This window comes from Phyllobates terribilis, unplaced genomic scaffold, assembly GCF_046119375.1.
Source record: "Phyllobates terribilis strain yellow unplaced genomic scaffold, ASM4611937v1 Scaffold_12__6_contigs__length_324123572, whole genome shotgun sequence".
NCBI classification, from domain to species: domain Eukaryota; kingdom Metazoa; phylum Chordata; class Amphibia; order Anura; family Dendrobatidae; genus Phyllobates; species Phyllobates terribilis.
In genome coordinates this window covers 229436433-229449903 of record NW_027362772.1, presented here as the reverse complement: position 1 = coordinate 229449903, position 13471 = coordinate 229436433, and the positions used below count along the sequence as shown (strand labels likewise).

At 49.2% G+C, this 13471-nt stretch overlaps 1 protein-coding gene across 6 annotated transcripts in view; it reads right to left on the bottom strand.

Moving 5' to 3' along the window:
• The window catches only part of PLEKHG5 (pleckstrin homology and RhoGEF domain containing G5), a 445968-nt gene that overhangs the window by 349160 nt on the left and 83337 nt on the right, over positions 1-13471 (bottom strand). For all 6 annotated transcript variants that reach the window (XM_073656679.1, XM_073656680.1, XM_073656682.1 and 3 more), the window contains exon 2: positions 12079-12155. In XM_073656679.1, coding sequence (XP_073512780.1) covers positions 12079-12155 — 77 coding nt within the window. The remainder of the gene's footprint in view (positions 1-12078; positions 12156-13471) is intronic.

The window sequence follows — 13471 nt, the reverse complement described above, 5'->3', positions numbered from 1 at the left end:
GGATGGTGGATAAAGAACCTCGACTAACATCCAAACAAGTTCAAACTGCCCTGCAGTCCGAGGGTACAACAGTGTCAACCCGTACTATCCGTCGGTGTCTGAATGAAAAGGGACTGTATGGTAGGATACCCAGGAAGACCCCACTTCTTACCCCGAGACATGAAAAAGCCAGGCTGGAGTTTGCCAAAACTTATCTGAGAAAGCCTAAAACGTTTTGGAAGAATGTTCTCTGGTCAGATGAGACAAAAGTAGAGCTTTTTGGGAAAAAGCATCAACATAGAGTGTACAGGAAAAAAAAGAGGCATTCAAAGAAAAGAACACGGTCCCTACAGTCAAACATGGCGGAGGTTCCCTGATGTTTTGGGGTTGCTTTGCTGCCTCTGGCACTGGACTGCTTGACCGTGTGCATGGCATTATGAAGTCTGAAAACTACCAACAAATTTTGCAGCATAATGTAGGGCCCAGTGTGAGAAAGCTGGGTCTCCCTCAGAGGTCATGGGTCTTCCAGCAGGACAATGACCCAAAACACACTTCCAAAAGCACTATAAAATGGTTTGAGAGAAAGCACTGGAGACTTCTAAGGTGGCCAGCAATGAGTCCAGACCTGAATCCCATAGAACACCTGTGGAGAGATCTCAAAATGGCAGTTTGTAGAAGGCACCCTTCAAATATCAGAGACCTGGAGCAGTTTGCCAAAGAAGAATGGTCTACAATTCCAGCAGAGCATTGTAAGAAACTCATTGATGGTTACCGGAAGCGGTTGTTCGCAGTTATTTTGGCTAAAGGTTGTGCAACCAAGTATTAGGCTGAGGGTGCCTATACTTTTGTCTGGCCCATTTTTGGAGTTTTGTGTGAAATGATCAATGATTTGATTTTTGCTTCATTCTCTTTTGTGTTTTTTCCTTGCAAGCAAATTAAATGAAGATAATAATACCAAAGAAATTGTGATTGCAATCATTTTCAGGAAGAAACTGAGTATTATCTGACAGAATTGCAGGGGTGCCAATACTTTTGGCCACCACTGTATGTTCTTTTCGAATACATGGTTGCCAATTCATTTTTTGGATTATATGATGAAAAGAACCATGTTAGGAAGAAAGCCAATACTTTTTGGCTGCGTACATACCCCTTCTTCACTAGGACAAATAATTACAAGAATCAGTTGCATGAGGATATATTGAGGTTTTTTTTGGCTTCTTGTCACCTCTTTTCTAGGATGTATGATGACAACAATCATCACCAGTAGGGAACCCCATTCTTCTTGGCTGTATTCCTCCTCTTTTTATGGGTTTAATGGTGCCTATAACAAGCACCAGGAGGGAAACCCATTCTTTTTGCTACATGCTCTCTCTTATGGGTTAAATAGCGCAATGACAAGCACAAGGATGGATCTCCATTGTTTTTGGCTGTATTCCCCCACTTCTCTGAGATAAATGGTGCCAAGAACAAGTACCAGGAGATATCCCCATTCTTTTCGGCTATCTTACCCCTCTTCTCTAGGATGTATGGTGACGAGAACCATAATCAGCAGAAATCCCCATTCTCTTTGGCTGCATTCTCCCTTTTCTCTTGGATGAATGGTGCCAATAACAAGCACCAGGAGGGATTCTCATTCTTTTTGGTTACCAGCTGTCTCTTCTGATATGACTGGTGTCAAGAACAATCACAAGGACGGATCCCCATTCTTTTTGGCTATATCCCACCTCTTTTCTGGGATGAATGGTGCTAATATCAAGCACCAGGAGGGATACCTATTATTTTTGGCTACCAGCCCTCTCTTCTAGGATGGTGTCAAGAACAAGCACCAGGATGGATCCTCATTCTTTTTGGCTATATTCCTCCTCTTCTCTGGGATAAATGGTGCTAATACTAATCACCAAGAGGTTCACCCAATCTATTTGGCTACCAGCCCTCTCTCCTGGGATGGTATCAAGAACAAGCAGCAGGAGGGATCCCCTTTCTTTTTAACTGTTTTTCTCCTCTTCTCTGGGATGAATGGTGGTAAGAACCAGCACCAGGAGTCAACCTCATTCTTTATGGCTACATTCCCTGTCCTCTCTGGTATGTATTGTGCCAAGAACATGCACCAGCTGACAATTGAATCTCACTGACAGATCGTTAGTGGCAATATAATACCACAACTAGTAATAATAATAATAGAATAATACATTTGCATGAATATATATAATGCATAATACAGGCTCATTTGCCATCTCTTACCTTGGCGCCATCGTCTTCCATGCTGCAGACAGACATTATCTGTGTGAGGTTTTACTGTTTTTACTATTGGAAACCAGCAGAGCATATGATCTCCGGGGAGATAACCAACGTTAAATCCACTAAGCTTTACAGTAAGAGTCGAGTGGATTAAGGCAAGTCCTTGTCAGTTCTGGTAAGTTTAGATGTAACATCCCTGTAATCTAAATGGTCAGCCAATTATGGCCCCGGCAGGCCACCCGATGAGTAGCTGATAAAACGTCTCATAATTTAATCCACTTACAGGGGGCCCAGTTCACTTTATATTAGGAAGCTGCTTGAATGGCAATTACACAAGAAACGGACAGCCTTCCTTATATGTATGTGACGCGCCCCCAGGGCCATGGGGTGCTCGGCAGCCGAGCCTCTGGTTAACGGGGGATATCACGGTGGCTGGCCCGGTCCGTGACCCAGGGCGGTCAGTGCAAAAGGGGGGAATATTTTTATATGTTTTTTTTGGGGATTTTTCGTGACGCCACCTGTGGATTGCGGCTAGAGGGAACCGCCGCTGTGGAGCAGTCCTCTGGAGCTGGTGTTGCGGCAGCAGGGATGGTGTGGCTCTCCACAGGTAGAGCAAGCTCCAGGGCAGTGTAAGGTGGTGTGGGATGTGCTGGGCGTTGTAGTGCAGGGAGGGAACGATGGCGCAGATCAAAGAATGGACGGAGGCAGTGCGGTGCAGTCATCCGAGTTTTTACTCACAGTTCTTATGACGATCCCACTGGTGCACTGTACTGGTGTCAGCCTCCCACGTCGCGCTGCATTCACCAGGCAGGGGTTCAGCACTTCCTCAGGTAGATCAGGGGTACCTGGCAGAACCCCACTTTCACGTGTTCCTAGCTAGACCGACTTCACGCTGGGTCTTTCTGCCTCCTGCCCTGCGCTGCCCACTCTCAATCCCGCTCGGGTGCTCTGAAGTCCCTCCTGTGCGTCGGATCCCGGACCTGCTTGACCCTCCTGGAGATTAGAATGTGGCTTCGGCAACCGACTCTATAAGCCAGAAGCCTCCAGTTTTTCCAGCCGGGACTCTATATACCCTGATTGGTAATCCTATAAACACACACTTCAAGCCATATAAATACACACTCTAAGAAAACATTATTTCAAACTCTAGCTACTGCACCCTTCCGGGCGACTATTTACAGTTAGTCCCACTTGCTGGACTAATAGTGGGGTCCCCGCCTGGGGTGCGGCTGATTTTTACCTGACCCAGCCGGGTCATACAGTATGTCCTGTGGGGGGTGTCCTCGATGATGCGGTACACATGCAGGGCATACCACCCGCACTCTCCATGGTGACATCTATAGGTAACTTTATCACCAGGGTAAAGGTTCCGGTCGGGATGGCCCTCTTCCAGCTCGGGCTCACCATCCCGCCGGTTAACAAAGATGTCCCGTGCAAAATTATGATCTCTAATAAAGCCCCACCCAGCCTTCAGATCAAACTTTACCACAAATCCCTCGTCGCGAGGGCTGGGGTGGGCTGACTCCGCCTGGCGGACTTGGGCCTTGGCGGCCTTGTCCCGGGCCTCCAAGCGTTCACAGCGCGCCCGCCGAGCACGTCGCTCCTTTTCAAGCTGCCGATCGCCGTACACCCACTCGGGTGCCGGAGGTGGAGGCGCCGGGAAGGAACCAAGTAGCAGGCTCCCTGTTTCCATGCTCGGGAGTGAAGGTTCCGGGAGGGCACTAGGTGGAGGCTCCTCTGGGTCAGCGCCCGTGGGGTGGCGGTTCCGGCATAGCAGCTGCTCCAGGGAGGGCATGGCGGCATACGGGGAGTGCTGGGGAAAGAGGCCCAGGAGCAGGTCGGCGCTTGCATCGCCCGGGACAGGGGACTCTCTCCTACCTGCTCCTGTGCTGCATCCGGCCTTCTGATCCGTTGCTTTATTCTCTAAGCTTCTGACCTGCCTGGAGCTAGGCCTAGCTTGGTTACTGCCTCTCTTTGCACCTGCTGACCTGGTGGTAGGACCTTCTCTTTGGAGATCACTCTCCCTGGACGCTGGGGCCTCCTTGACTCCTAGCCCTGGTACTGTAGTCAGTGTTTGGTGAACCTGGCACCTGTAGTCCTCCAGGGGTTCCGGTGGTTCCTACTGGGTATAAAGGGTCCCTGTAGGCGCGGACCCGGTGTCCGGTATATATATTGGGGTGAGCCTGGTATGCTCCTCTGCCCCTTCACTACTTCTTCCTTCTCCTCTCACCTTCGGCCCACTCAAGGCCCTCACTAGGCCTTCACACGTGCTGTAGGCCTTGGCTCGCCTAAGCACTGCAGCCAGGGTGCTGCTCTCTGAGCGTCAGCACGCTCTCTGCTCAACTCTGAGCTGTGTTCCTCTCTGTCTCTGAACACTGACTCCAACTAAACTGAGCTGCCTGGCTCCACCCTCCCTATATATATCCCTAACGGGCTCCCTCTGCTGGACTGAGGTGGTAGGGTGTAGGTGAGTGAATGTGTGAGGGCCTCTTGTGGAGAAGTCCATCCATGCACCCTTCTGGGTTCTGTGGCACCAATGCGCAGCAGGGCGACACATATGTTCACTTATTTCTCCAATGAGCTAGTAATTTCCAGTATGTAGTAAAACAGCTGTCGAAGGCAGTGTTAGGGCTTGTTTACACGTAGCGTTTTTGGTGTGTTTGTTCTGTGCCTTTTTTATGCAGAAAAAAACCCGCAGTGTTTTACAGTAGCAGCAAAATAAATGAGTTTCCTAAAATCTCAGTGACAGTGTTTTTTTTCCTTGAATTTTTTGAGCTGTGATGATTTTGTCAATTTATGTAAATTCTTTCAGAATTTTTGCTGCGTTTTTTTAAACCCATTCAATTGAATGCATAAAAAAACACAGGAAAAATGCACAAAAATGCTCATAATGTATGCAGCGTTTTTCCTGCCAACACTCTGTTTTTCATGCGAGAAAAAAAATGCTGCAAAAAAGCACTATGTGAACTTATCCTAAAGGTTCTTTCAAACTAGCAGCTTGTAGGTTATCCTTATGCCAAACAAACCATACGCGGGCCAATACACATGAAAGAGGTAGCTCAAATTAACTTTTTTACATGTGGACCGATGGTCTAGGTGCCCAAAAAAAAAAAACGCCGAATGCATTACGCTGATCCATTTTCCGAATCAGACTTTCCTACTAAACTCAATGGATGTGTGAATGGAACGGATGGCATAAGGAAACCGTCCATTTAGCATCCAGCTTTTTTTTTTTAATCTATTGTAATTATTAGCATAGGAAACTGTATGTGGCCCTTGCATAATATTTTATTGATGTGTAAAAAATGATTCCATATCATTGACAATACGGATGAAAAATGGAAAAAAAATTTCTGGATGAAAAATTGATGATCTTTCATATGTTTGTCTGAACAGGACGTAAAAAAACAAATGCCATATGCATACTGCAACATCCGTTTTTTACGGATATTATCTACATGGCATCCATTTTTAATGGATCTATTGCAGTTGTTAAAAAAGGAAAAAGTATTTGACCTTGCATAATGTTTTTACTTATGATATATAAAAATGGATGTCAAAAGTGGACATAAGGATGATACTAGGGGTGGAAAATCATCTGTTTTTTTTTTCTGGATCTCAAACAGCTGTCAGAACTTGGCCATAAGTAAAGTAGTAAAGGGATAGTCCATAAAATTAAAAAAAAAGTCCTTATTATTTACTTTGCTTAGTATTATAAGGTTCCCCATTGTTTGGCCCAACAAAAAAAATTAGGAACTCAAGGACATCTTTTGATATATTCAACACATAGTGTAATATGAGAGACAAATGGTTACTGAGTGGAGAAACTATAGCACCAATGTACCAATATATCTTATTCTCTGTTCTATCTATCTCTCAGTGTGAATTGCGCTTTTACTGTATGTCCTTCTGCTTTAACTTCCACAGGTGTCACTCGCAACGACAGGATCGTCACTGCAATATGTCCTTTAAATGTGTTTGACTATTATACTGGCACTAAAGACAGTCACCAGTATTTCCCGCTTGGCCGCAAGTTCTTAGTAGTGAGTCACTTAATACCCTATGTGTGCTCCTCACACTGGCAAGCCCTGGTTCCTTCTGCAGCACGGCCCTTGCCCATACCCTGTACCATAAGTCTACGCTGGAAGTAACGGCCTGGTTCACTCGCGTCTCCTGATCACCATGGCAGATGTCCGGCCCCAAACTATGATCTGAGTTCGGCTGCCTTCGGTGCTTGATCTGCGGCGTCCGGAAATATCGGGTCTCGGCTTATAAAGACTGAACTTCGGGTCTTAACCAACGGAGTCTGGGTCCCTGGGCTTCGATGTTTGACCCATGGCATCCCGACTGTTTTTGTCTCCAACCACACTTTGATCGCGCTGTCTCTGCGCTCCACCGCTCACACGTCTTCCGCGTTTCTCTTATTCGCAGCAACTGAACTTCCACTTTGTAAACCCAGACTTTTATATTTGATAACTGCATCACAGCTACCACCTGACCCATTGCTCCTCTCAAAATCTTCCCTCCGGAAACACTTCCTCCATCTTCTGGTTCCACCTTACCGGGTTTGCTCAGCAGATGGCGACATTTGGTCACAAGTGATGAACCACATCTTCGGCTCCCCACCCCTTTACAGCTATTGAAATGAGCAGCCAGCCCCCTTCAAGCACATCAATGACAGAGGATGTTCTTTTGTGAAGTTCGTCATAATACCGTTACACTTCCGCATCCATGTTACAGCCCTACAATACGCAAGCCTCTCTTGGTTTTATTCACAGGGTTCTAAGATCTAAGTTTGGTTCTGCAGATATTGCAGGAAAATGGATCCACATTACAGTCGTGTGAAACAGGACTTACCAGGTTAAAATTTTACTAAGTGGCTTAAAATATGAAAAAATCTAAATGTGGGGTGAACCTCAGACAGACGCGATGACCTGTCACTTGCTTCACATTTGCATTCTGTTTTCATTTGAGACATTTTCCAGCAGAATTATCTCAGTAACATACAAATTAAGCTTTGCGTGTGTAAGTCCTTCCTTTCACCGCTCACCCTGATAAGCAGGGCTAATACATCCTGGATTTTCTATTTTTTGAACTGGTTGCCCATGTTAAAAAAATTATATTCTAATTTTCCAGTTGTAATAATGTAAAATAATGGCGCTCTACTCAGATTACTGTTACATGTGAAACTACATGTTAGGTGTGAAGCTACAACTCCCATCATCAAAGTGGACTAGTATCTATAACATAATCGTAGATGCGTCCCTCTGTCCGAAGCCTTTATAGACTGCACAAGCACGACGCACCTGCGCAGTCTGGCTCCAGACAGAAGAACGCATGGAGCCGTTACAGGTAAGAGGAGTGTATGGCACTGGAGATCGCGGTATGCATAGGTACTAAACGCATACCGTGATCTCCGGCGCCATACTTACATACTTACCTGACCGGGAGGAGCGTTGCCGTGGCACCTCTGTTCTGGCTATAGACCGGGCAGGAGTGCGGCATCAAAATCGTCATCGGCGCATACGCATAGTGCGCTATCCGGCGCCATTTGCAGTGTGTCTTCAACAAAATGGCACCGGACAGCGCGGTATGGACACGTGCGTACTCCAGCACCACACTCCTCCCCCGGCCTCCGGCAGAACGGGATGCAGCGCCGGAGCACAGAGAAGAAAGGTGAGTGTAAGTGTTTATTTTTTTGTGTGTGTGCAGCGTGAAAGGGATAAGGGGTACCATGCATACCAGGCTAGGGATGAGGGGTACCATGCATACCAGGATAGGGATGAAGGGTACCATGCATACCGGGATTGGGGATGAGGGGTACCATACATACCAGGATAGGGATGAGGGGGTACCATGTATACCAGGATTGGGATGAGGGGTACCATGCATACCAGGATTGGGGATGGGGTATCATGCATACCAGGATGAGGGATGGGGTGCCATGCATACCAGGATTGCGGATGAGGAGTACCATGCATACCAGGATTGGGATGAAGAGTACCATGCATACCAGGATAGGGATGAGGTGGTACCATGCATACCAGGATTGGGATGAAGAGTACAATGCATACTAGGATAGGGATGAGGGGTGCAATGCATACCAGGATTGGGGATGAGGAGTGTCATGCATACCAGGATTGGGGATGAGCGATACCATACATACCAGGATAGGGATGAGGGGTACCATGCATACCTGGATTGGAGATGAGGAGTACCATGCATACCAGGATTGGGGATGAGGGGTACCATGAATACCAGGATTGGAGATGAGGAGTACCATGCATACCAGGATTGGGGATGAGGAGTACCATGCATACCAGGATTGGAGATGAGGAGTACCATGCATACCAGGATTGGGGATGAGGGGTGCCATGCATACCAGGATTGGAGATGAGGAGTACCATGCATACCAGGATTGGAGATGAGGAGTACCATACATACCAGGATAGGGATGAGGGGTACCATGCATACCAGGATTGGAGATGAGGAGTACCATGCATACCAGGATTGGAGATGAGGAGTACCATACATACCAGGATAGAGATGAGGGGGTACCATGCATACCAGGATACAGATGAGGGCCCATGCATACCTGGATACGGATGAGGAGGTACCATGCATACCAGGATAGGGATGAGGGGTACCATACATACCAGGATAGGGATAAGGGGATACCATGCATACCAGGATATGGATGAGGGGCCATGCATACCAGGATATGGATGAGGGGGTACCATGCATACCAGGATAGGGATGAGGGGTGCCATGCATACCAGGATTGGGGATGAGGGGTACCATATGTAGCGCCCCGAGGGTTCGGCCGCTACAGGGGTATTGCACCTCTGCCAGAGGTGTGATATTCCACTCCCGGGTGAGGATGGAGTATGGACCAGGGCTCAGTTAGCTGCATACAGCACACTCACCCCATTTCCGAGGGACAGCTCAACGGTACTCCCATTAGACAGAAATGCAGGTACGACAGACCATGTCCCTGGCTGGAGGGGGGAGGAATACCCAGTGATGTAGGAGCAGATAGGGGACGGTTCCTGAGCGTAGGTAGGAGCCCATTGGTTGCTGGTCACCTAGGCTCATGGCTAGAGGGAGGTATAAGAGGTGGGCACCATCTTAGGACAGGGAGTCTGTGCAGAGAGAGGAGAAGACAGGGAGTAGAGGCGCTGTAGGAGCTCTACTCCAGAGTGGGCCTAGGGAGAGGCCGAGGAAGAGAGTGGAGTGGAAAGAGAGAGGAGGTGAAGGGGAGCTGTGGTTCCTTCTCAGCCCAGCTCCACGAGAAAGGATAAGAAGAAGGAACAGGAAAGAAGGAGAAGAGAGAGAGAGAAACAGAAGGGCTCAGGAACAAGAAGGTGGAAGGGACCCTAAGAACCCTTGAGAATACCGGGCGAAGGGTCAGGCAGATTAAGGGTACCGGATCCCAAGTTGGTGGAGGAGAAACTACCCTCAGCCAAAGACCGGAGGTCGTGATCATTTATTGGTGCGACACCTCAACAAACCTGCTAGGAAGGCACCATATAGAACAGTGGGGAACGGGATCCACGTTTACCTGCACAAGTTCGCGGCAGCTGGAAAAAGTGGGTCACTGGTGAGGCAGGCCAGAGAAAGGATTGAAGGGGGTCCTGGGGCATGCTCTTGAACTGTCTGGGAGTTGACCGAGCCCCACACCTGGTGGACGCAGCACGGCTCGGGCGGTCACTGCTGACAGAAGTGACCCGGAACAAATGAACTGTGAGTAAAGACCCTGGACTGTGACTTGTTGTCCGTGTGCTCCTTTGTGCCTCCAGCACTATTGGTACCGGGACTCTCACCACCATCACTCCCACCATCCACTACACTGCCCTGGGGCCGCACTCTTCCCGTGGGGAGTCACACCATCCCAGCTGCATACATCATCCGCCCCAGCGGTCTGCCTTGCAGCGGCAGTTCCTAATAACTGCAATCCACGGGTGGAGTAGTCGGACATCACTTAAAACATCTAAAAGACTGCCACTGGTCTGACCACCCTGAGCCACGGGACCAGGTCGCCACTACTACCCCCATCGTCTCCCTATTGCCCGGTTCCGAGTGCCCCACGGCCCAGGGGGCGAGTCACATACATACCAGGATAGGGATGAGGGGGTACCATGCATACCAGGATACAGATGAGGGGCCATGCATACCAGGCTACGGATGAGGAGGTACCATGCATACCAGGATAGGGATGGGGTACCATAGATACCAGGATAGGGATGAGGGGTACCATACATACCAGGATTGGGGATGAGGGGGGCCATACATACCAGAATAGGGATGAGGGGATACCATACATACCAGGATATGGATGAGGGGTACCATGCATACCAGAATAGGGATGAGGGGTACCATACATACCAGGATTGGGGATGAGGGGTGCCATGCATACTAAGATTGGGGATGAGGGGTACCATAAATAAAAGGATGAGGGATGGGGTGCCATGCATACCAGGATTGGGGGATAAGGGGTGATATGCATACCAGTATGGGGATGAGGGGTACCATGCATACCAGCATAAGGCTGAGGGGGCTATACATACCAGGATTGGGCATGAGGGAGCCATGCATACCAGGATTGATATAAGGGGTGCCATGCATACCAAATTTGGGATGAGGGGTGCCATGCATACCAGGATTGGGGATGAGTGGGCCATGCATACCAGGATTGGGGATGAGGGGTGCCAAGCATACCAGGATTGGGGATGAGGGGTGCCAAGCATACCAGAATTTGGGATGAGGGGTGCCATGCATACCAGGATTGGGGATGAGGGGTGGCATACATACTAGAATTGGGGATGAGGGAGTACCATGCATACCAGGATAGGGATGAGGGGGTACCATGCATACTAGGATAGGGATGAGGGGGTACCATGCATACCAGGATAGGGATGAAGGGGTACCATGCATACCAGGATAGGGATGAGGGGCCATGCATACCAGGATAGGGATGAGGGGGTACCATGCATACCAGGATAGGGATGAGGGGGTACCATGCATACCAAGATAGGGATGAGGGTACCATGCATACCAGGATGAGGGGTACCATACATACACATGCCAAGATAGGGATGAGGGATGGGGTAATATGCATACCAGGATAGGGATGAGGGGTACCATTCATACCAGGATGAGGGATGGGGTGCCATGCATACCAGGATGAGGGGTACAATACATATCAGGATAGGGATGAGGGATGGGGTACCATGCATACCAGGATAGGGATGAGGGGTACCATACATACCAGAATGAGGGATGGGGTGCCATGCATACCAGGACTGGAGAATGAAGATTGCCATGCATACCAGGATAGGGGTGAGGGGCCCATGCATACCAGGATAAGGTTGAGGGGGTCTTACATAGCAGGATTGGGGACGAGGGAGCCATGCATACCAGGATGAGGGATGGGGTGTCATGGATACCAGGATTGGGGATGAGGGAGCCATGCATACCAAGATAGAGATAAGGGGTACCATGCATACCAGGATAGGATGGAGGCAGCACATAACAGGATGGGGGAACAGGATTGGGTAGCACAAATACCAGAATGGGGGCAGCACAAATACCAGGATGGGGGCAGCACAAATACCAAGATGGGGGCAGCACAAATACCAAGATGGGGACAGCATATAACAGGATGGGGGCAGCACATAACAGGATGGGAGCAGCACAAATACCAGGAGGGGGGCAACACATACCAGCATGGGAGACCATATACCAATAAAAATGCTCACCACCCAGGCGTAGAACGGGTTCAATAGCTAGTAAGATATATCGCAATTGGAGTTTTGTAGAGAAGTCAGATAAATAGAAGAGTTTTGCAGATTAGGCGCCTACCTTGGCCGCTCGTCGTCTATCTATACAGTCAGAATTCTCACAGATCAGGACTTTGTCTTCAGTTGCTGCGCGCTCATCTACAAAAGATAAACGTGACAGTTCAGATGCTAAAGGAATACATTTAACAACAGATTCCTATGTGAATTTGTCAGGAGACTGAGATCACTCCTGTGTGGCATCACTATTAACCCACGTTCACATGTTCAGTATTTAGTCAGTATTTTACATCTGTATTCAATACTGAACGTGTGAATGTGGTTATGAGAAAACACAACTCTGTGTGCCATGGGGGCTCCTTTGATGCAACTCAGGTGGCTGCATGCTGCCTGAGTATTCAAGTACTAAACTCACTTGTTTAAACTTTGCATCAATCCAAAACAAACCCATTGCTGGGCTCTGCTACGGTCTCCTCAAAGTATGCCTCCAATTTAGCTTCTCTCTGCTTTTCCAAGGTGCTGTCTGCACACTTAGCTCTGTTATATCAAGATGCTGTCGGCATACTCGTCTCTTCTTTATGAAGTTGCTGGACAGCCTATCTCGCACTGCTATATCAAGGTGCCTGTCTGTCTACACAGATCTAATGTTGTAAAGTACTGTCCACCTACATACAGTAGATCCGCTATACCAGAGGTCCCCAACCGCCGGTCCGCGGACCAGGACCGGGCCGTTGGGGTTTTTCAGCCGGTCCGCGGGGAGAGGGGGCCCCTCCAGCCTCCAGCAGGGCCGCCATCAGGGCATGACTGCCCTGACTCCAGTATGGGGCCCGGCCGGTAGGAGCCCCCTCGGAGCCCCCCTCTTGTGCGTCTCTCTCCTCATGGGGCCCCCGGCCGCATGCTAAGCGCCGGGTCCGGGACATCTTAGCGCTGCGCTGCTGCGGCAGCACCTTCATGATTCCCCTGACTTCCGGTCATGTGACGGCGCCGTCACATGGCCGGAAGTCAGGAGAACCTGGTGTCAGCGATTTGGACGAGCGCCAGGATTCTGCAGGGATCGCATGGGGGTAAGTATAACAAGTTTTATTTTTTTTTAAATACAATTAACTAGGAGTGGGGGGAATGGGAGATGCACATGGGGGGAGGGGAGAGATGAGAGATGCACATGGGGGAGGGGAGAGATGAGAGATCCACATGGGGGGGAGGGGAGAGATGAGAGATGCACATGGGGGAGGGGAGAGATGAGAGATCCACATGGGGGGGAGGGGAGAGATGAGAGATGCACATGGGGGAGGGGAGAGATGAGAGATCCACATGGGGGGAGGGGAGAGATGAGAGATGCACATGGGGGGAGGGGAGAGATGAGAGATGCACATGGGGGGAGGGGAGAGATGAGAGATGCACATGGGAGGGAGGGGAGAGATGAGAGATGCACGGGGGGGTGAGAGATGCACGGGGGG